The sequence below is a fragment of the Uranotaenia lowii genome, chromosome 1, assembly GCF_029784155.1.
Source record: "Uranotaenia lowii strain MFRU-FL chromosome 1, ASM2978415v1, whole genome shotgun sequence".
Classification (NCBI taxonomy): Eukaryota; Metazoa; Arthropoda; class Insecta; order Diptera; family Culicidae; genus Uranotaenia; species Uranotaenia lowii.
In genome coordinates, this window is record NC_073691.1 from 22,923,639 (window position 1) to 22,948,856 (window position 25,218).

A 25,218-nucleotide genomic window follows, 5' to 3' on the forward strand; every position below is an offset into this window, starting at 1 on the left:
AACCAACTTTATTGTGTAATTTATTATCTTTTAGTTTAACTTAGCTTGATTGGCTGCTCACATACTCCTTGGGTCTTGGTGTTCAAAATAATTATAAATTTCAAATGTCTGTAGAACGAAAAGAAAACTGAAAACAAACAAACAAAGTTGTACACTTTTTGAAAAAAATATCATAACGAGAACTATGTGTATTGATTTTTGATTCTAGAAATTTCTAGAACAGTTGTAAACATTACTTATTTTTTATTTTAAGATTTTGAAAATGGAAAACGATCCTTACATAAGCAAAATAATGCATCACATTAAACAGTAGAGTAGTTTTGAAATTCCTGTTATTAAAGGATTCCATAAATTAGTCCCATTGGATAAATATAAGTCATTGAATAAATTTGTGCTAAGCAATGATCAACAAAAAATATATTTTTTCGAGGGACCAAGTGAACCCATAACATACATTTTGAAAAACTTTTACTTAAAAATTTGGGAATTTACTATTGCTTTGAAAATACGGCATTGAGAAGTTCATGTTAAACTCTAACAGTTGACATATTGGATTATTTATTATAATTTTTTCGTGTGAGAAACGTTTTTAAGTTATAAAAGTGAGCGTCACCTTTTTAAGATTTTTCATACAAAGGGAGATAGCTTAAAAATTTAAATTTATATATATTTTTTTTCAGATAACAAGTTCCACAACATTCCAGTTTCGAGATATGGCTTTGGAATCAAGTATCCTCAGGGATCAAATATCCCTATTCTTCCCAACTCAATTTTTCAATCTCTATTTACCATTCAATATTTTCCATTTTCTGCTTTCATTCAAGATTATTTATCCAATTGTTTGCTTCCTATTCATCATTTTTCATTCATAATTTTCTTTCTCTATTTTCCATAAGTACTTTTTCTGCATTTTTCCTCTGTTTTCACATTTTCTTCTTGATTTCTTCATTTCTCCTAACTCCTTTTTTAATTGTCCTTCTACAATATACCAATTTTTTCCTTAACTTTTTGAATTCCCTTTACCATCTCCCTCTATTCATTGCTATAGAGAAAAAATTGAACGGCGCATTTTATAAACTCGTTTCGTGAAAAACGAGAAAAATAACAAAATTACAAACAAAATAACAAAGATCTCAAAAATTACAAAAATTACAAAAATGACAAAAATTAAAAAAAATTACAAAAATTACAAAAATTACAAAAATTACAAAAATTACAAAAATTACAAAAATTACAAAAATTACAAAAATTACAAAAATTACAAAAATGACAAAAATGGCAAAAATGACAAAAATGACAAAAATGACAAAAATGACAAAAATGACAAAAATGACAAAAATGACAAAAATGACAAAAATGACAAAAATGACAAAAATGACAAAAATGACAAAAATGACAAAAATGACAAAAATGACAAAAATGACAAAAATGACAAAAATGACAAAAATGACAAAAATGACAAAAATGACAAAAATGACAAAAATGACAAAAATGACAAAACTGACAAAAATGACAAAAATGACAAAAATGACAAAAATGACAAAAATGACAAAAATGACAAAAATGACAAAAATGACAAAAATGACAAAAATTACAAAAATTACAAAAATGACAAAAATGACAAAAATGACAAAAATGACAAAAATGACAAAAATGACAAAAATGACAAAAATGACAAAAATGACAAAAATGACAAAAATGACAAAAATGACAAAAATGACAAAAATGACAAAAATGACAAAAATGACAAAAATGACAAAAATGACAAAAATGACAAAAATGACAAAAATGACAAAAATGACAAAAATGACAAAAATGACAAAAATGACAAAAATGACAAAAATGACAAAAATGACAAAAATGACAAAAAATGACAAAAATGACAAAAATGACAAAAATGACAAAAATGACAAAAATGACAAAAATGACAAAAATGACAAAAATGACAAAAATGACAAAAATGACAAAAATGACAAAAATGACAAAAAATGACAAAAATGACAAAAATGACAAAAATGACAAAAATGAAAAAAATGACAAAAATGACAAAAATGACAAAAATGACCAAAATGACAAAAATGACAAAAATGACAAAAATGACAAAAATGACAAAAATGACAAAAATGACAAAAATGACAAAAATGACAAAAATGACAAAAATGACAAAAATGACAAAAATGACAAAAATGACAAAAATGACAAAAATGACAAAAATGACAAAAATGACAAAAATGACAAAAATGACAAAAATGACAAAAATGACAAAAATGACAAAAATGACAAAAATGACAAAAATGACAAAAATGACAAAAATGACAAAAATGACAAAAATGACAAAAATGACAAAAATGAAAAAAATGACAAAAATGACAAAAATGACAAAAATAACAAAAATTACAAAAATGCCAAAAATTACAAAAATAACAAAAATTACAAAAACAAAAAAAATTACAAAAATTACAAAAATTACAAAAATTACAAAAATTACAAAAATTACAAAAATTACAAAAATTACAAAAATTACAAAAATAACAAAAATTACAAAAAATACAAAAACTAAAAAAATTACAAAAATTACAAAAATAACAAAAAATACAAAAACTACAAAACTTACGAAAATTACAGAAATAACAAAAATTACAAAAATTACAAAAATTACAAAAAATACGAAAATTACAAAAATTTCAAAAATTACAAAAATTACAATAATTACAAAAATTACCAAAAAAACAAAAATTACAAAAATTATAAAAAGTACAAAAATTACAAAAATCACAAAAATTACAAAAATTACAAAAATCTCAAAAAATACAAAAATTACAAAAATTACAAAATTAAAAAAATTACAACGAATACAAAATTTACAAAAATTACAAAAATTACAAAAATTACAAAAATTACAATAATTACAAAAATTACAAAAAATACAAAAATTACAAAAATGATAAAAATAACAAAAATTACAAAACTAACAAAAATTTCAAAATAAACAAAAGTTTCAAAAATTACAAAAACTAAAAAACATACAAAATCTACAAAAGTTTAAAAAAATACACAAAAATGACATACATGATAAAAATTATAAAAATAAGAAAAATGATTAAAATTACAAAAATTACAAAAATTACAAAACTTACAAAAATTACAGAAATAACAAAAATTGAAAAATGACAAAAATTACAAAAATTACAAAAATTACGAAAATTACAAAAATTACAAAAATTACAAAAATTAAAAAAATTACAAAAATTACAAAAATTATAAAAATTACAAAAATTACAAAAATAACGAAAATTACAAAAATTACAAAAATTACAAAAATTACAAAAATTACAAAAATTACAAAAATTACAAAAATTACAAAAATTACAAAAATTACAAAAATTACAAAAATTACAAAAATGACAAAAATTACAAAAATTACAAAAATTACAAAAATCACAAAAATCACAAAAATTACAAAAATTACAAAAATTACAAAAATTACAAAAATTACAAAAATTACAAAAATTACAAAAATTACAGAAATTACAAAAATTACAAAAATTACAAAAATTACAAAAATTACAAAAATTACAAAAATTACAAAAATTACAAAAATTACAAAAATTACAAAAATTACAAAAATTACAAAAATTACAAAAATGACAAAAATTACAAAAATTACAAAAATTACAAAAACCACAAAAATCACAAAAATTACAAAAATTACAAAAATTACAAAAATTACAAAAATTACAAAAATTACAAAAATTACAAAAATTACAAAAATTACAAAATTACAAAATTACAAAAATTACAAAAATTACAAAAATTACAAAAATTACAAAAATTACAAAAATTACAAAAATTACAAAAATTACAAAAATTACAAAAATTACAAAAATTACAAAAATTACAAAAATTACAAAAATTACAAAAATTACAAAAATTACAAAAATTACAAAAATTACAAAAATTACAAAAATTACAAAAATTACAAAAATTACAAAAATTACAAAAATTACAAAAAATACAAAAATTACAAAAATTACAAAAATGACAAAAATTACAAAAATTACAAAAATTACAAAAATTACAAAAATTACAAAAATTACAAAAATTACAAAAATTACAAAAATTACAAAAATTACAAAAATTACAAAAATTACAAAAATTACAAAAATTACAAAAATTACAAAAATTACAAAAATTACAAAAATTACAAAAATTACAAAAATTACAAAAATTACAAAAATTACAAAAATTACAAAAATTACAAAAATTACAAAAATTACAAAAATTACAAAAATATAAAAAATTACAAAAAATAAAACAGAAATGACAAAAAAATTTGGAAAATTTTGAAGCGCATTTCGAAAACCTGATCTGTTAAAAATAAAAATTTCATCCAAAATAACACTGAATTATGACATATGTCAGGGCCGTAGGAAGAACCGACTCATGGGGGGGGTTTAGATGACTGATTTTTACCTATGATTTTTTGCTCAACAATACACGAACGAATACAAAAAAAATTAAAAAATTATGTTGTTAGCTATATGAATATTCATTTTTAAGTACTTTTACATAAAAAGTTTTCGTATTAAATCGTAAATTTAGAACAACTTCAAAGGTTAGCAAAATTCGCATTCATCGATGGTTAGAATCATTGAATTTTTTTGAGAGTCTGGTAGATCAAACTTGATTTGAGCATAAAATAAGCTTTTTTAAGGAGAGCCTTTCATTTATTACAAAAGCCTATTCTATAATCGAACTAAACGCAAGCCCAATCTTCAAAACATTTTGCAAATTCAAAGATTTCAACCTTTGATGAAAATAACTCAAATTAAAAAATGGAAGCTTGATTGATTGATTTGATTGATGCAAACTTACACCAAACTAATGATTTTAGTTTAAAACTTGGCTTTAAAAAACTTCATTATTGCGGACCATTCAAAGGCATAATTCAAAAGTTATGAGTCATATGATGAAACCTCATTCTACAAAATTTAATACAACACTTCCTTCTCTCGTCACTCAAATGTATAAAATTAGCGAAATTTCTGAAATATATAATGCCGAATTTTTAATATGTTTGACAGTACACCGAAAAAATATAGAAGTTTGTGCAGATTTTTGGGGTGAAGATCAGCAAATATTTTTTATAAAGAATCGATTCCATTATTAAAATCATGTAGATGATGTTTTTTGAATAAAACTCGGATTTTTCGTATAAAACGAAAAACTTAAATTGTACTATTTATTTGTGATTTTCAACTTAATTGTGTTTACAATCTAATTTTGAATAAAAATTTGAAATCTTAAAATTGAATTGTAAAGCAATCATGATATCTTGAATTCCTCAACAATTAATGTTGATTATAAATTTTATTTTCAAGCTAATTCTTTTTCTGAGATTTGAATCTGCATTCTGAATCTGAAATATAAACCTCAATTCAAAAGTTGCGCTTTGAATCTGTGTCCAAATTTCCAAACGATTGCTTAAATGTACAAAATATACGATCTCCGAATCTAATTCCAGGTAAAAATTTAAGTAAAGTTTTAAAGCATTCATTCATGAATCTTTTTTAGAATTCTGTAGTTCAGGTTTAATCTAAATTCAAATTCAAATTATATAATTTTAATCTGTATTGTGAATCCGAATTAAAATATAAATTTGAAATTATCTAAATCTGAGTTTTCAATTTTGGATTGCCTTTCGAATTTTTTCAATTTTGTGTTAGAATTAATTTCAAATTTGAATATAAATAATTTTTTTTTAATATTCGAAAAATTGTTATCAAAATATTGAAAATTTATATGAATTCGAAAAATATGATTCAAATTTGATATTAAATGTAAAACCAAATTTGAACCAGAACTTCAAAGCAGCTCTTCATTTCTACCTCTCATGATTATTCGAACTGAAAATTATTAATCCTGAAATAGATACAGAATCCGAAATACGAAAATAGGAATACAATTTTGGCTATGGGAATTATGGAATCAGAACCCCCGAAATGTGTTAAATTTAAAATTCACACCTGACTTTCTATGAACAAGTGAAGAAATTTTTGAAAAGTGTAGCAGAATTTTGAATTTTGGATGGGTTTTGGAAGTTTGGGCATTAGTTTACTCTTGATTAACCTTACTCTATTATCATAATTAGGTTCTGAATTTAAAATTTTGAGTGTAGAGTAAAATACGTCGATTGCTTTTTTTGGATCCTCATGGGGGGTGTTTAACCCCCAAAACCCCCCCCCGTTCCTACGGCCATGACATATGTACTACAAACTCGGACAGCAAATATTATAATGACTTTATTTAGATGATGTTTGAGTAAGATAAAATACACTTAAAAAAATACAATCTTGAAATAGCTCTTTGTTTTTTTAAACTCGAATTTTATATGATTAATTTTCGTTTGACTCTTCAAAATCTACTGGGGAGTGGTCCGTTCACACTTATAAGCGTTTTAGAAATCTTTTCAAAAAGTTCGGTGTCCTAAAAATAAAAAAAATGTTACTCAGAAACGTACAGGTTGGTATTTGCTGAAAAAAACGGGAACAATAGTTAGTGATTGTCAATTTTAAAGTAGTACTTCTATACCTTGTTAAAGTTGGTTCCGGATTTTTTTTTGTTTTTTTCGAGATGAATTATTCTTTTAGCTGAATCAGGCGTAGATGGTACCAGTGAAAGTTCTGAAAGCCTGTCGACTTGGCATTTTCGTAGTGTAAGCATTCGCAATCGCCTGGTATTTGTACTCAGTGGTGGTGCTCGGTAAAGAAGTTGTTGTTATATGCTCGTTCTTTATTCCACCTATTTTTTTTATTGAACAAAGTAATGAGTTATGTTAAATACACGTTAGTTTAGAATATGAATCTACAATCTTCATTCTAATAAAAAAAAACATCCTTTAAATGAAACAATCCTTATTTGATTAGAACGTTCTAAAGGCTGGAACAACCAAAAAGTGCTTTTCTTCGATGTTTGATTTCTATTTAGGTCTATAAATCTTGACATGTTTAACACCAAGATGCATTTAGGCATGCCAATATAAGAAGCATTCCAAGTTTAGGCTCACTTTTCCTTATAAGTTAGCAAACAAGCTCGATTTGCCTCAACCAACGGGATCTAAAATGATTAGGATGTTCGGGAAAAGGTTGACCACAGCTCGGAAGCCTGGAAGTATGTAGTGTAAACCGACTTGTATCTCGACGGCAATTCGAGGCGTTTAGCAGCTGAGAAGGTTGACAAATCAACTAACGAAAATTTAATGCAGCATGTGAAAAGGAAGGCCTAAGCATTAGAGCATGTGATATAGCTCAATTGGCAAGTCAGTTGTTCCTGAGCCGATGTCCGTGAGTTCGAGCCCAAGAGTAAGCATCGATAACAGTTGTACCGGATAAGTTTTTCAATGACTGTCCGCCAACTGAAGAAGAAGAACTAATCAAAAATGTTCAACTAGTAAAAACATGAACTTTTAAATTAAAATAACGACTTTTTAGCAGTTCCACCTTTTAGTTTGCATAAAAATATGAGTTGTTTTTTTTTTGCTCACTGTATCTTTTCATATTAACTTACTTACCCTGAACTACATCTACGATCCAGTTGAGGTGGTAAAAAACATTGGTATAAACAGCAGGTGCCCTGCCACACGTAGCTCCGTAGCTAACGATGCCCAACTGAACCCAATGATCTCCAACATTATACATCAATGGACCACCAGAATCGCTCAAACATGAATCCTTTCCATTGTAACCTCCAGCACAAAGTTTGGACCTCTCTAGCTTTCTAGAGTCTTTTTCATTTTTCACAGTGCTCCCGCAGGAATAAAGCGATCTGCCTTCGAGCTCTACCTTTCTTAGTTGTCGACTTAATACATCTGTAATTTTGCTACAGAATTTACGTTTGCAAACTTAAGACGAATTACCATCAATTGACAGCTTACTATCTTCCGTTTCGCCCCATCCAAAAGCTTCGAGTCGCAATCCATTGAACTCCAGACTTCTGAAACTTTCACGCGATGGCAAACAAGTTGGCTTAATGTAATTGAAGGGGTCCACTAAATTTTTAAGTCTCAATACTGCGATATCGTTAAATGAGATATTGCGATATAGTATGTAATTTTGATGTATAAAAATTTCTTCAGTTTCCAAAATTTGACGGCAAACCGTTTCATCCTTTGAACAGTTGTTTTTGCTGAGCCAATCCCATTCACTTATCCGAACCTGACTAAAAGAGGAAGAAAAAATATTAGAATTGCACCCGATTAAAATTAATCACTTTCTGTTTCATCCATCAATTGATGAAATCATCAGCACAGCAAGGTTTGAATGATTGTGCTCATGATTAAAATTGACAAAACTGACAGAAATGACAAAACTGACAAAAATGACAAAAATGACAAAAATGACAAAAATGACAAAAATGACAAAAATGACAAAAATGATAAAAATGACAAAAATGACAAAAATGACAAAAATGACAAAAATGACAAAAATGACAAAAATGACAAAAATGACGCCGCGTGTTTATCGCAATAAAACTTAGATTACTTTTAACCCGTAATAAAGTGTGTGTTCTATTCCAACCTAAATGGACTTTTAAGTGAACTTATCACACTCGCGAGTTCAGAGAGCGCCGATGTGGTCTAGTGGATAGGCTGGCGCGAGTCTGGTTCTGGTATGCCAGGCGTACTGGGTTCGATTCCCGGTATCGGCAAGAAAAACTTTTGGGTTCGAATCCCATTAGTGGCCGACAGGTAAGATGTGTTTCCTCATATAACTGACTATATAATAAGAATTTACAATCAGTTGCCAGCTGGCCAGGTACATACACGGATGCCGGAATACCTGTAAGTAAACAAGCCCACCTGATTGACTCATTCTTCCAAAATAAACATACATGAACACGATACATTCATCCATAACAGCTCATACGAAGCCATGGGGTCCGGGTATGGTGTACGCGTTGCATTGGAGATTTGCCGAACATAATAATCTAAGAATGCATGTGAGCACATACTTAGGCAGAAACTGCGGTGAATCCGTGCACCCATGGTGGATAACCAACATACATACATACATACATACATACTTATCACACTCGCGAGTTCAGTGACCCCAATCCGGAAAAAGAATTCCTTGCATGCAGAAAATTAAAGTTCGGAACGCGACCAAACCCGGAATCGCCCTTATGTGCGCGAACATAAAGTTGGTCCTTCGAACCGGATCGTGTCATGTTCCAGTTAACCCCGTTTTTCGGATTGGTCCGAGTTCAATTGTTCGGGAACAAAGGAGGAATACGGCGCCAAATTCCAGGGCGTTGGTTGATCGCCGAGTGGCTAAGCGGGTCGCCATCGCTGTTCCAGTCTACCGTTTGGAATTTGCGCCATCTTGCATGCTTGGAGATAATTGGTCGTGAAATCACACGTGGCAATCGGAACCTGATTATTAGACGGTGGACCAATATTCGGAAAGTATCAGGAATTGTGCATGGTAACCGGTCTGTGGCTTTCATTGCATGCTGATTGCCGCCAGATATGCGTGGGTGATGAAATGGGTAAGATTCAATAAAGAAAAATGCATGCGAATTGATCTTCATTTCTTTTGACAAAAATTTGATATTTTACATGATCCCTGTGGTACCGAGAGAATTGCATTGTTGGTCTTGAATTTCGCTGTTTTTCCCAATTAGTCGTTGATCAATTGGTTGGAATCTCTACTGATTTATTAAATTTGGATGATTTGTCAACTGTCAAGTCGCGACGGGAAAATCGTTGAGATGAATCGGTCGGAATAGTCGGAGGAAAACAGTGAAATCTACAGTGTAATTCAACAAAATATGAAAAGTTAAAATCCTGTAAAGTGCAGTGAATTAAAACGAACTTTTGGTCCACAGTTGCAAACAGCTTTATATTTGCCTTGAAGTGGTTATAGTGTGTGAAAGACGTTAATCAATTACACTTAATTGAGCAGATTGTGAAGTTATTCTAGACATGAGTCTTCGTGAACTTTCTGTGAAAGAGCGCCGTGCGCGCAAATCTATGAACACTGTGTCACAGTTTGTGAAAAACTTTACAAGTAGTGATCAAGACCAAATTGAAGTTCGTTTGCAACTGCTGGAAAGTGCTTACGAAGAATTTGTAGAAGTGCGATTGAAAATTGAACTGTTACTGGACGATCAGTGCGGGCCTGAAGAAGGCGAAAATGAAGAAGCAGGATCGGAGTTTCAAAGTGCAGCTGAAAAAAGGCAGGAGCAAAATGACATCGTTTTCGCCGAGGCAGAGGAGCAGTATTGTCGGTCGAAAAGTGCACTCATGAGCTTCCTACGTGCAGATGGTAACCACAAGCAGCCGCAAGCATCTTCGTCAGCCATGATGGGCCCTGAATCCCGGGTTAAGCTACCTGAAATCCGCCTGCCTACGTTCACAGGAAAATTGGGTGACTGGATCCCTTTCCGTGATGCCTTTCAAAGCCTTATACACAAAAGCGAGAAACTTTCCAGCATGGATAAGTTTACTTATTTGAGATCTTCACTTTCAGGCGAGGCTTTACAAGAAGTTGGGTCGATTGATCTCTCCGGCGATAACTACGAGATCGCTTGGAAGGCACTTGAGGATCGTTATCAGAACAATAAATTGATCGTCAAAGCTCACCTTGATGCTCTTTTTGAAGTCGATCGCATGAAAAAAGAGAGTTTTGAATGCTTAAACCAGATGATTTCCGAATTTGAGAAGCACCTTCAAATGCTGACGAAGATAGGGGAAAAAGTCGACGGGTGGAGTACGATTCTTGTCCACATGATATGCTCCAGATTGGATTCCGCAACTTTGAAGCTGTGAGAGACTTACCACAGTTCAAAGGAAGTTCCCACTTACGAAAACTTGATCCACTTTTTAAAAAGCCATTGTGCAGTATTGCAATCAATTAGCTCATCCTCTTCTACCCAACCGGAGACTAAGAAACAACGCTTTGGCGCAAACCATGCTGTTACCTCCGGTCGATGCAGTTTTTGTGCAGAAAGTTTTCATTCCGTATTTCTGTGCAAAAAGTTCCAGAAGATGAACATTCCCCAGAGGTACGAAGCGGTCAAGAGAAATGGGCTTTGCATGAATTGCTTCTCCAGTGGTCATCTCGCAAGGAATTGCACCCGTGGATCCTGTCGTCATTGCGGAAGAAGGCACCATACGCTGCTGCATCCTGCAAAAGAAGCTAACAGTACCAAACCGAAACCCTCCGATCCGCCGACTTCGACAAATCGTTATCATCATGACAATCGTCCAACGTTTTCGCAGTCAAATCAACAAACAGCCATAAATCCACCAACAACAACCAACACATCTACCGAATCTAACCAACCAATAGCCACAGTTTCATCAGCATTCCCAGTTGTCAAAGATAATTCGCATAACCCACACCCATTGCATGCCACAGACCCTAACACACCATCCTTTACCATTGCACTTCCTCTATACACATCACATCAGATTCTCTTGTCAACCGCCGTGGTTCGAGTTTTCGATACCACAGGCCACAGCGTGCTAGCCAGAGCATTATTAGATTCCTGCTCTCAGAATTGTTTCGTTACGTCTCGTCTGATTCGCAAACTTCGCCTACAAGAGTATTCCGATAATTTGAACCTTTTTGGAATTGGTGGTTCCGGATGCAGTTCCAAGAAAGCCGTCAGAGCATGCATCGGACCACGCCTGCCTCATATTTCTGAACTCAATGAAGAAATATATTTCAACGTTTTGCCTAGTCTTACGATTAAATTACCGTCGCAGAGTTTCGTCGTTGAAAAATGGCAGATACCGGAGCATCTGGTTCTGGCAGATCCTTCCTTCTACCAAAAAGCAGAGATCGACATGTTGATCGAGGCTGAATATTTCCTAGACCTCCTCCAACCCGATCAGCACAAAATCAGCGAAAATGGACCCACGATGCAGAACACTGTTTTTGGGTGGATAATTTCTGGTCGAGCCCAAGAATCCCGTGTTCCCGTTTCCGACCAATCGGTGCAGCTGTGTTCCATGTCAGATATACACGAGCAGGTTGCACGATTTTGGGAATTAGAGTCTTGTCGAATTAAGAGCACCAATTCCGTCGAAGAGTCCTTATGTGAAGAAATGTTCTCGCAAACGACTACTCGAGACGCGACCGGAAGGTTTGTCGTCTCCCTACCTAAGAAGGATTTCGTTCTGAATCGTCTCGGAGAGTCCAAGTGTTTGGCTGAAAAGCGTTTTTATGGCTTGGAAAAACGATTTTCCCACCATCCTGATTTGAAGCAGGCCTACTTCGAATTCATCCAGGAGTACCAGGATATGGGCCATATGAAGCTGGTTGAAGATTGCTCAGATGAGCTGCGCTATTTTTTGCCCCATCACGCGGTCATCAAACCCGAAAGCACAACGACGAAGCTGAGGGCTGTCTTTGATGCTTCGTGTCCCACAACGTCAGGTCTTTCCCTCAACGATGGTCTACTGCTCTCGATCGTTACCCGGCTCCGATTGCACCAATATGCAATAGTGGCAGATATAGCTAAAATGTACCGGATGATAAACCTAGCGGAAGCAGATCAACGTTATCAGTGCATTCTTTGGAGGGACTCGCCGTCAGAACCGCTACGAATTTATAGGCTAACGACCGTTACGTATGGCACAGCAAGTGCCCCGTTCTTAGCTACTCGATGCCTTCTGAAGCTGGCAGAAGATGGACTGCATAGTCACCCACTAGCCTCTAGGATCGTAAAAAAAAGGATGCGTTAACTGGAGTGGATACCTCAGAAGAAGGGAAACGAGCGGTGAGAGAGCTAAGCGATCTTTTAAGTTCTGTTGGATTTGTGTTACGTAAATTCAACTCGAATTCTGAAGAAACATTGGCCGAGATTCCAGCTGAACTACGAAGCAGTGGAAGTACACTAGAGCTGGATTCCTCTTCCACCGTAACCACCCTTGGCTTGGTTTGGGAGTCTAGCACGGATCTATTCCATTTTCGCCCGCCTAAGTGGAGTTCCGCGTCGATAATCACCAAAAGAATTGTGTTATCGGATGCCTCAAAACTGTTTGATCCTCTTGGACTGGTAGGTCCTGTCATCGTGCAAGCCAAGATCTTCATCCAATCACTTTGGCAGATCCAGTGTGGCTGGGATAAGCCCTTGACGGAATGCATGCAGAACTTTTGGGTAGAATACCGTAGAAACTTTTCGTCACTCGATAGTTTTTCGATTCCACGTTGGGTGGGATTCGCTCGAATTTGTGAGGCACAACTACACGGATTTTGTGACGCCTCGGAGAAGGCGTAAGGAGGATGCCTGTATCTACGTTGCATCCACGAAGATGGTTCCGCCTCGGTGCGATTATTGTTATCCACGTCCAGAGTCGCTCCGATTGAAGATCTCAAAAGGAAAAAACGAAAGCAGTCCATTCCCAGGCTTAAACTGTCGTCTGCACTCTTGTTGAGTCATTTGTACGAGAAATTTTGCAAAGCTACGTCCATTGACGTTCAGAGCTTTTTTTGGACTGATTCTACTATCGTGAAGTGTTGGTTGGCATCCGTCCCATCTCGCTGGCAAGCCTTTGTGGCAAACCGGGTCTCCGAAATCCAGCATTTGACGAAAAAGGGAAGCTGGCATCATGTTCCTGGTTCTGAAATCCCGGCTGACATTATTTCCCGTGGGATGACTCCCGTTCAACTCCAATATCAGCCGCTTTGGTTTGAAGGGCCACTTTGGTTGAAGCAAACCCGTGACACTTGGCCTGAGGTGAATGAAATGACACCAGAACAGTTCGATAAAACTACGTTAGAAGAAAAAGTATCCGTATCGTTGCCCATTCAAAGCGTTGAACCAAATGAATTGTTTTCTTTGAAGTCTAAGTTCTCGCCGTTAGTGCGCTTAGTATCCTGGTTTCAACGTTTCCGCCACAACTCCCAAAAGAAGAATCGAACATCTCGAAAGACGGGCAATCTTTCCTTCGAAGAGCTCAATGGAGCAAAGAAAATCCTGGTCAAAGTGGCTCAAAGCGAATGCTTTAGCCAAGAAATTAGAGATTTGGACAAATCAAAGGAAGTCAGTCAGAACTTCATCGAGGATTTGCAGGCTAAATCCACATCTCGTAGACGGTATAGTTTTGGTCGGAGGCAGGTTAGCGAATGCCCCTGTGTCTGAAAATCGTAAGCATCCAGTAATTCTGGACCATCACCATCCGCTTTCTGCCATGATTGTCCAACACTATCACGATTCCCTCTACCACGCTGGGCAGCAGCTGCTTATCGCCAGTGTTCGCGGGAAATTCTGGATAACCAGCCTTCGCGGTTTGGCGCGGAAAACCATCCATAGTTGTATTCCATGCTTCAGAGCAAAACCGAAGATTCTCGAGCAGCTTATGGCAGATCTACCACCAGTACGCGTCAATCTAGCACCCCCATTTCTGAAAGTGGGAGTAGATTACTGCGGCCCATTTGCACTGACATATCCCCATCGTTGTGGTTCTCCGATCAAGTGCTTCGTATCCATTTTCGTGTGCCTAGTTACCAAGGCAGTCCACTTGGAGCTAGTCGCTGACCTCAGTACAGGAGATTTTTTGGGAGCCTTGAAGAGATTTGTTGGCAGACGAGGAAAACCGAACCTCATCATGTGCGACAATGGGAGGAACTTTGTCGGGGCTAGTCGAGAGATTGCGGATCTTCAACGGCTGTTCCGAAGCCAGCAGTTCCAAGATGGTGTGTGTGACAAAAATGACAAACATGACAAAAATGATAAAATTAACAAAAATGACAAAAATTAATTTTGTGTATCTTCAAATCTTACTACTGCTCAGGATCTGGTGGGTCGAAACAATGAGCAGCCGACAAAATGTGATTAGAGTTTATGAGGGATCCACCGCATATCGGACTCTCGTAGCTTGAATGCAAGATTAAAACTACCCAAGGAAATTGTCTGATGTCAGCCGATTCACCTCCGAAGATTTTATCAACCATAATTTCCGCATCACACGGATGGTCGCTGTCAATGGTTGGGCAGGAAACCTGAAGAATTAACACATTTATCTCCGTTATTCAATCGAAACTGGTAAGTTTAGAGTTCCATACAAATGTGCCCAAACTTGGATGATAGCAGCAAGTATTTTCACTTAGGTAAATTATTTTGGATTGAGTACTCTTTTTCAAATTCAAGTTATTAATAATGTAGCTGCAATTCTGTAAAGGAATGCACATTACACTGGAGTCATACGGAGTGTTGCTACACGGATCGAGCTCTTCGGCAAATCCTGCAGACATCGGTATCAAGAGCACCACAATCCTAATATGAAGTAGGTACAACCTTAGTATTCAACAGTTTCAAATACGAAACGGAAAATTACCTTAATAAAATCATTATGGCACCGATTTCCGAAAACACCAAACAACCTTACATCCGTCTGAAAACGAGCAACAACCAAATGTATAGAAAAAAATATCACTATGAGCTTTGGTCCCAAAAGCACCAAATTTAATAATTGTTTTATTGCAACTAACTAAACTCTTTGCTAAAAAAAGCTAGACGTCTGCTTCAAACTTTTGTTACTATGCATATAAACTGTAATCTGTTTTTTCACACAAACAGTGATAAGGTGTATGGAGTTTTTTTTTGTTCATTTCGATGCTAAATGAGACAATTCTCGATGAGACGCATTCCACGCACTTCTACTGATCACAAGGGATTTTTATACTTCGACGGATTCTTTCCATGCTTGATAATGCCAGATTATGTCTCGTATTCATTGTATTTATTTCGGATGGGAAACTCCGTGGTGGTTCGTTCATAGCAGTAAGTCATTTTGTTGTAGGCTTATTTCTGTGTGAAGTTTAAAAATAATCACTCGATTTTTTTTAGTTGCACCTAATAATAATTATATGTGAGACCTCTCGTTTGGACGTAGGAATATTATTTTACAAACGAAATCATCTCGTTTTGTGTCTTTTCTTGTGCACTACATTTGATTAACACTCAAAAACCCAAAGTAAAAAAAGTCGGTCCTTCAAACTAAAACAGCTGTTATTCCCTTGGCCGAATTTCACCAAATAACTTTGGTTAAGTTACTTAAAGTGTTGAGATTGAATTTGTTGTCCATTTCTCTACTAACATTATAGAGTTTCACCGTTTTGGTTTTCATTTCTGACAATGACATGACAATGACATGACAATGACATGACAATGACATGACAATGACATGACAATGACATGACAATGACATGACAATGACATGACAATGACATGACAATGACATGACAATGACATGACAATGACATGACAATGACATGACAATGACATGACAATGACATGACAATGACATGACAATGACATGACAATGACATGACAATGACATGACAATGACATGACAATGACATGACAATGACATGACAATGACATGACAATGACATGACAATGACATGACAATGACATGACAATGACATGACAATGACATGACAATGACATGACAATGACATGACAATGACATGACAATGACATGACAATGACATGACAATGACATGACAATGACATGACAATGACATGACAATGACATGACAATGACATGACAATGACATGACAATGACATGACAATGACATGACAATGACATGACAATGACATGACAATGACATGACAATGACATGACAATGACATGACAATGACATGACAATGACATGACAATGACATGACAATGACATGACAATGACATGACAATGACATGACAATGACATGACAATGACATGACAATGACATGACAATGACATGACAATGACATGACAATGACATGACAATGACATGACAATGACATGACAATGACATGACAATGACATGACAATGACATGACAATGACATGACAATGACATGACAATGACATGACAATGACATGACAATGACATGACAATGACATGACAATGACATGACAATGACATGACAATGACATGACAATGACATGACAATGACATGACAATGACATGACAATGACATGACAATGACATGACAATGACATGACAATGACATGACAATGACATGACAATGACATGACAATGACATGACAATGACATGACAATGACATGACAATGACATGACAATGACATGACAATGACATGACAATGACATGACAATGACATGACAATGACATGACAATGACATGACAATGACATGACAATGACATGACAATGACATGACAATGACATGACAATGACATGACAATGACATGACAATGACATGACAATGACATGACAATGACATGACAATGACATGACAATGACATGACAATGACATGACAATGACATGACAATGACATGACAATGACATGACAATGACATGACAATGACATGACAATGACATGACAATGACATGACAATGACATGACAATGACATGACAATGACATGACAATGACATGACAATGACATGACAATGACATGACAATGACATGACAATGACATGACAATGACATGACAATGACATGACAATGACATGACAATGACATGACAATGACATGACAATGACATGACAATGACATGACAATGACATGACAATGACATGACAATGACATGACAATGACATGACAATGACATGACAATGACATGACAATGACATGACAATGACATGACAATGACATGACAATGACATGACAATGACATGACAATGACATGACAATGACATGACAATGACATGACAATGACATGACAATGACATGACAATGACATGACAATGACATGACAATGACATGACAATGACATGACAATGACATGACAATGACATGACAATGACATGACAATGACATGACAATGACATGACAATGACATGACAATGACATGACAATGACATGACAATGACATGACAATGACATGACAATGACATGACAATGACATGACAATGACATGACAATGACATGACAATGACATGACAATGACATGACAATGACATGACAATGACATGACAATGACATGACAATGACATGACAATGACATGACAATGACATGACAATGACATGACAATGACATGACAATGACATGACAATGACATGACAATGACATGACAATGACATGACAATGACATGACAATGACATGACAATGACATGACAATGACATGACAAAATAGATTCGAACTCGATCTCTACGTTTTTTAGGCGCCTGTTTACGCTGGATCCTGATTGGGAATACGAATTTTCTGAGTTCTGTAAAAAATGTGGAATACGCAGCCTGACTTTTTTTCTTATTCACGCAGAACAGTATCTACAATCCATTTGGCGTAGTAGACAACACTTGTATAAACAGCAGGAACACCATGTTGAGCACAATCATCTGGTCGAAAACTAACAAGACCTAGCTGAACCCAATGATCTCCATCACGATACATCAACGAGCCACCAGAATCACCAACACAAGAATCCGTTCCATGTTCAACTCCGGCACAGAATTGTGAGTAATCTTCGAGAAATTCCAGGTGATACACACTTTTACACAATTCAAGCGACCTGAATCCAAGCTCTATTCTTCTTACTTCTTGACTATATCTTTCTGGAATTAAAGGTAAAGAAAAATAAATGTAATTCTACGACCATTTACATCCCATTCTGCTTACCATTTTTTGTTTCACCCCATCCAACAGTTTCGAGGCGCACTCTACTAAAGTTCATATCCAGAAAAGTTTTTCGGGATGGCAAACAAATTGGCTTAATGTATCCCAAGTGAATGACATGATTCTCGAGCCTCAATACCGCGATATTTGCGTATCTCGATGCACTAGTGTAATTTTCATGTATGAAAATGTTTTTAATTTCAAAAATTTCTCGGCAAATTCTTCCATCCTCTGAGCAGTTACTTTTTTTGAACCAGTCCCTTTCACTTATTCGAACCTCACTGGCGAAAGTAAAGTTTTTTTTTTTTGAATAAATTTGTGGTTGAATTTAGTAAACTGTTTTTATCTTACTATCGGTGCAATAACTTCACATCGAAACAATGGGCAGCTGACAAAATATGATTCGAATTTATGAGCGATCCGCCACAGGTTGGCATCCTACTGTCTTTGTAAACGATTAAGGCTACCCAGGGATAATCTCTGATGTCTAGGGACTCTCCTCCGAAAGTAGTATTAGATTCCTGTTGCGGATGGCACGGATTAACGCTGTCGATGGTTGGGCAACAAACCTGAAAGATTGTCGCTTATTACAAATTTTCATAGTTATTAAATGTTTAAATTATAAAAGAACCTTTAACTTCCCTCCAGGTTGGAAAAAGTTCCACCTTGGATATGGATTTTGGTTGCATTCATATTCAAGAATGTGACTTATGTTCAGCATATTCATGGTGTAGCTGCATTCATCGTAAGAAATACACACTCCAGTTGAACCGTGTGGGGTTTTGCAATATAAAGCATGCTCATCAGAAAGTCCTGCAGTGATTGGTATCAAAACTATCAGACCCCTGGAAAGAATAAAACTCGAAATGAAACTGTTTTTGTTTGTTTTCAACTGTGAACGTAAACTAACCTTAATAAATTCATTTCAACACTGATGATTGTTTCAATTACGGGACACTTTTTCAAATAATTTCCATCCGAAAACTACCACTATCCTACGGTGAAACAATGGTGAATTTCTAAATGAAACGAAAGCTATACCTATGACTGAACTCTTCAGTAGGACGACGAAAAGCACACTTTAGCGATTGCAAGAGAAAATGAGCAACTTGTTTTTCAGAGTTCCGCTATCAGTGCGTAATACTGGGATTTTCCCATTCAAAATAGAATCTCGCTTTTTTTTTCTTGTGATAGCCATGTACCTATTAACAAATCAGTTATTGAAACTGAAGCGCTGTGAGGTAGTTTTCGTAGTCCTGTGAATCGTAAGTAACGACTGCTAATCCCACTTTGTCGCCACACTTTGAGCCATCAGTAGCCAGTTGGATTGCTCCTTCGTATTTCGAGATCATAAACTCTTCAAGTAATTGATTCCAACTACCACTTCCCGGATGTTTCTTAGTAAGTGTTGAATCAACAAGAGGTGTGCAGTTTTTTATTCCTCTGTCGTAGCGGTAGCATGGTAGTTCCTCGATGAGGGTTTCATTTGGGACAATATTACTTAGTCGCAGGATGCTTCGTTAAATCTCCGTTCCTGGGACCCCACCGTGAAGAAGAGGTTCACCGTACTTCTCGTACCAGGTTTTCATGGAAAACCGTTTGTTGACAAATTTTTCGGCTGCTTTTTGTCTTCGTAGTTTCAACGGAGTGACCCCTGCAAGTACTTCGAGTGATGCGGTGTGTGTGGTTCTTGTGGAACCAATACATACTCGTATACATCTCCATTGTATTCGATCAAGCTGTATTGACAGCCAATCTGGACAGTCGGCGAGAGAAAGACTACCGTACTCCAGAATCGACCTTATGTTTGCCTTGTAGATTTTGAGAAGAGCAGTTGGATAAGCTCCCCATTTCTGACCTGCCACACTACGAAGAAAGTTGATATATGGTGACACTCGTTTCTTCAGATACCGCACATAAGGGCTCCAGGCAAGTGTTAGTGTGAGATACAAGCCCAAAAACTTCACACAAATATCGTACTGAATTGCATGACCGTTTATATTGATCACTGGGCGATCTTCTGGCTGACGCTTAGCAAACACCATAGCATTACATTTGTTTTGAGAGACTTCTAGCCCCAACCCACTCAATTCTTCTGACAAGTGTTGAATAGTTCGTTGCATAACCTCATTCAGTAGATTTAAATTCTCCCCTCTTGTAATTAACGATATGTCATCATCGAAATCGACAACGATAATTCGCGGAATTTCACAAGTTGTTCGAACTGCGTGGTTAATGAACACATTGAAGCATGTAGGACTCAAGGGGGAGCCTTGAGGTAGTCTCATCCACGTTGTTCTGCGTACCGCGGTAGTTGAATCGATAGGTACCACTAGATTCCTCTCCCGGAACAAACGATACACAGCTTTAACGACTGATGTTGGTATTTCCCATCGGAACATCTCGTCAACCAATTTATTGATCTTAACGCAGTCGTAGGCGCTTCTTATATCCAACATACAGAAGAGCGCACGTTGGCTAGATGATATAGCTTGTTTTGCATAATGTACTACCACTTGAAGAGCATCCTGGGTGCCTTTGCCTTTTCTAAAACCGTACATACTATCAAAGAAAAGCAAGTTGGATTCCATATACCACTCAATTCTGTTTTTAAGCATAATGTCGTACACTTTTCTAAAGCATGAGGCGAGAGCTATTGGTCTGTACGATTTCGGGTCCGCCGGATGCTTATCGGGTTTGAGGATCATAACAAGTCTGAAGATGATCCACTCTTCTGATGTTAAGATGTGATTGTAGATGCGAAGAAGTATATGTTTTGCAACTTGTGGTAGTTTGCGAAGGGCTATGTATGGAATAGTGTCATAGCCCGGGGCTGAATTTTTGGTTTCGTTGAGCGTATTTCTGAGCTCACTCAGCGAAAACATATCTTGAGTTGGTGTAGGTGTTAATGTTATTGGGTGTACGGGCTCAGGAGTGGATGATGGGGCTAATCTGTCAACAATTCCCTCGATAACTTTCAGATCTCGCAGTTCATTTTTCGCTCCGCTATTCCCCTTGAACCTTTTGGCTATCCGCCAGAGGTTCGAAAGTGCTGTGTCACCTGATAAACCGTCGCAGTATTTCTCCCACGAAGATCGTTTCTTTTCTTTAATTAATCGTTTGAACTCACTTTCTTCTTTTCGGTAACTGTCATACATTGCAGATGTGTATCCACATGACTACCATCTTCGAAATTTCACTCTCACTGTTTTCACTTTACTCTCCAGCTCCGAATCCCTCCAGGGTTGTGTGCGCCTTCCACCATTTATTGGTGTTGATGTCCGGCCGCCGTTGCCATGGCTTCAGCGACCACATTTCTAAAGTTGTTGTAATCCATTTCATCATAACCACACACTTTTTCGTCCACAACATTCGAGTATGAAGTCCAGTCTATATTATTACTCATAGGAACACTATTATTTATTACTTGCACATTGTCCGTTTTGAACACTATAGGAATGTGGTCGCTGCCATACAATGCGTCGAGTGTATCCCAGTTGAACAGTAGGCTGATGGCCGCTGAAACCATCGTAATATCGATGGCACTAGGTAGGTGCGAACGATCAAATCGTGTGTATTTTCCGTTGTTGATCACTACTAGGCCTAGATCCTCCATGACGTCGGTGATTATCTCTCCTCTCCGATTGTTTTCCCAATTCCCCCACAGAGTGTGCCGCGCATTAAAGTCCCCACCAATAATACAGGGTTTGGGTATGGAAGATAGCAAATCATGCATCTGGTTGTAGTTTACCACAGTTTGTGGATGGATGTAGACAGAGGCTATGTAGATCTTTGCATTTGGTGTGTTTATTGAACAAGCAACGGCTTTTAACGTATTGTGGCAGTTTAAATCATGGGCTATCGGTTGTAAGTTTTTGCGAACAGCGACCAATACTCCCATAGAATTCCTAGTGTGATCGGCTCGGAACAGAACATGATCTTTTAAACTGAAGCGGCAGGTAAGCTGTAAGTGAGTTTCTTGAAGAAGAAGTACGTTTGTATTGTGAGTGTTAATGAGATTTACAAGTGTTGACGATTTTTTCAATACTCCTCTGCAGTTCCACTGCAAGCAGCGGAGCGGCGTAGAATGCACCTGAGTGCCCAGTGTGATTCTTATAATCTTTCGGGGATAGTTTCACTTCCGGGGCTTTCGTCAGCATTGTTCTCATCTACGAACATGCCTTGTTCTGTTGTAGTGGCCGGTTTTCCTTTCTGTAGAAGGTATTCGTAGTCAGAAAGTGCTTCGACATCTTCTTCCATCTCCCCATAGTTGCTGGGAGCATTAGTCTCCTGTGCAACGCCGACTGTTTCGCACCTATCAGAGTGGACACTGATGGTTTCATCATCTTCTTCTAGCGTACGAATTTTTATTGGAGGAAAATGGCTTTCATTGTCACTAATATCTTCTCTGCCACGCCTTTTAATTGTTGTTTCTAGGACTACTTCTTCTGAAATCTGTGGGGGAATTAGGGCAAGAGCAGCGAACCAATCAGTTTTTCCCTGCGAAAAACTATTTTGCCGCTTCTTTTCTTCTTCCTTTTTTTGTAAAAACATAGGACATAGGTTCCGATCATTTGCTCTGTGTGTCCCAGAGCAGTTGACAGTTGACACAGATCGGGTCACCATTGCATGCGTGATTATCATCTACATCTAACTCCAAGCATGATTTGCATCTTGGTCTACTTTTAGGCTGATGTCATGCTGAAGCAACTAGCAACGCAACGCAACGCAACGTTCCAATAAGATTGCGTTGCAACGCATTGGTATGTCATGCTGGCGCGACCTGTCACTTTGAAATTCCCTACAAATCATCACTTCTCTACATCTGATAATGCTTTGAATCGTCTCCTTTCTTTCGGGAGCCATCAAAAACTCATCAAATCACGACCCGGATTGCAAGAATGCCGAAATTTGAACAGACAAAATTCCTTGTTTTTTTGCCGGAACTAAGAATTCATGAAAATTTTCTCGCCGATTAAGATATTTTTTAGTTTATTATCACAAGTTCGGACAGATCTTCGACTATTGTGCTTAAAACCCGGAATCACTGCTTCAAATCGAGAAAAAACAATATTCCTATTGGATTTCCTATTAGTCGCGCTAAAAAACACATTGGCATCAGATTGGTCGCGCTATACAAAGCGACCAGTATGACAGGTCTGCGTGATTTCCATGGAGATCAAATGAGAGCTGGTTAGTCGTGTGAACGTTGCGTTGTAGGTCGCGTTGCTAGTTGCTTCAGCATGACATCAGCCTTACACTGCTTAGCCAGATGGCCAAAACGCCAGCATCCTTGACACTGCCTAACTGCGTAGTTGTATTTCCTCACAGGGTAGAGGACATTGTCTAGTTCGACATGCGAGGGCAGCTGAGAGGAATTTTGGGCTATATAAAGTCTCATGTCAGTGTGATTAGTGGTTTAACTGACGTTATTTTTATTCCTCGAAAATATCATATCGTATAAATTTATGATAGTGAAGCCTTTTCTTTCGGAATGTTTTCCGGAGAATTTTCCTATATTATATTCTTCTGTCCCTGGAATAGTGTTGTCGTATAAGTATGTGCATTTGTTTTGAAATTTCCGGACAAAAATTCGGCACATTCGAATTCTTTAGAAGTTTCCACATTTGGATATTTGATGAAATTTTTTATTTCAAGTAGACGCGCTTTCCCAGAATATTCAATGCAAAGTGGGTTGGTCCAAAACAAATTTGTTGAAGAAGGGTTTTGAAAACATGTTGAAACATTTTAATAAACAAACCTCTTTTTCGAAATTTTTTACGAATTTTCAACTTTCTGTTCATTTCTTAAGAGATAAACATGAGAAACCGAAAAATGTGCTAAATTTAATTCACAAAATGATACACACAAACTTGATTTTTTGCTATCCTTAAACTGAGTTTTGAGTTAAATTTCTTGACCTTGCAGCTACACGAAAAATTTCGCCGCACCCCATTTCTCGTTCGTAAAGTTCTGTAAACAGGACGTGCGAACTGTCACCACAAAAGGGAGAATACGTCATCGTGAATCGACCCATAACCATTATCCATGACTAAGGTTGCCAGAATTTTTTCAGCACCTATCCGGACTGAACAACTCCAGACAATTTTATATAAAAATTTTTCGAAATCCGGGCGTTTAAATTCAAAATTGATGACCGAAAATCCGACCGAACTATCCAGTCAGAAATTATTTAACAAAACTCAAGAAAAAAATTGCATTTTTTTTTATATTAAATTTCATCGACAGATTTAAATCGTATTTTAGGCTTCCAAAAACCTTTCATCATTATTTTTTTAAAACTTGTTCAAAAAATTTTGTGTTGCATTCGATAGAGAACCCTGCTAGCGTTCACACCTATCACGACTTGTGTAGTATCAGAGTTACTCTCTCGGTTAAATTTGGCAAAATGGCCAATTCGGAAAAAGACAGACCGCGTCGAATTAGACAATACGGCCTATGTAATACTGGGCCCTCCATAGTTATCGCGGAAACGGGTGAAGACTTTTTAGATCCATCTAAACTGTCGAAAAAGATAACGTGATTTCGCGAGTTCGTATGTGAAAGGGATATGCATGTCGCGGTAGAAAATGAAAATTCTTATGGCATCTGCTAAAGATGCCAAAGATTTGGTGAAGA

The 25,218-nt window shown here is 36.0% G+C and overlaps 2 protein-coding genes across 2 annotated transcripts; both read right to left on the reverse strand.

Moving 5' to 3' along the window:
* Positions 1–6,289: 6,289 nt before the first annotated feature.
* Positions 6,290–19,407, reverse strand: LOC129738167 (CLIP domain-containing serine protease B15-like). Its single transcript, XM_055729361.1, has 8 exons — positions 19,211–19,407; positions 18,931–19,148; positions 18,583–18,860; positions 18,119–18,518; positions 7,934–8,217; positions 7,571–7,867; positions 6,592–6,801; positions 6,290–6,533 (listed from the first exon to the last, which is right to left on the reverse strand). The coding sequence occupies exons 1-4, from the start codon at positions 19,304–19,306 to the stop codon at positions 18,214–18,216; spliced, it is 897 nt and encodes a 298-aa protein (XP_055585336.1). The 5' UTR covers positions 19,307–19,407; the 3' UTR covers positions 6,290–6,533; positions 6,592–6,801; positions 7,571–7,867; positions 7,934–8,217; positions 18,119–18,213.
* On the reverse strand, positions 9,043–15,557 carry LOC129738169 (CLIP domain-containing serine protease B14-like). Its single transcript, XM_055729362.1, has 4 exons — positions 15,347–15,557; positions 15,075–15,285; positions 14,794–15,011; positions 9,043–9,430 (listed from the first exon to the last, which is right to left on the reverse strand). Coding segments are annotated over exons 1-4 (444 nt in total). The 5' UTR covers positions 15,361–15,557; the 3' UTR covers positions 9,043–9,429.
* Positions 19,408–25,218: the final 5,811 nt, after the last annotated feature.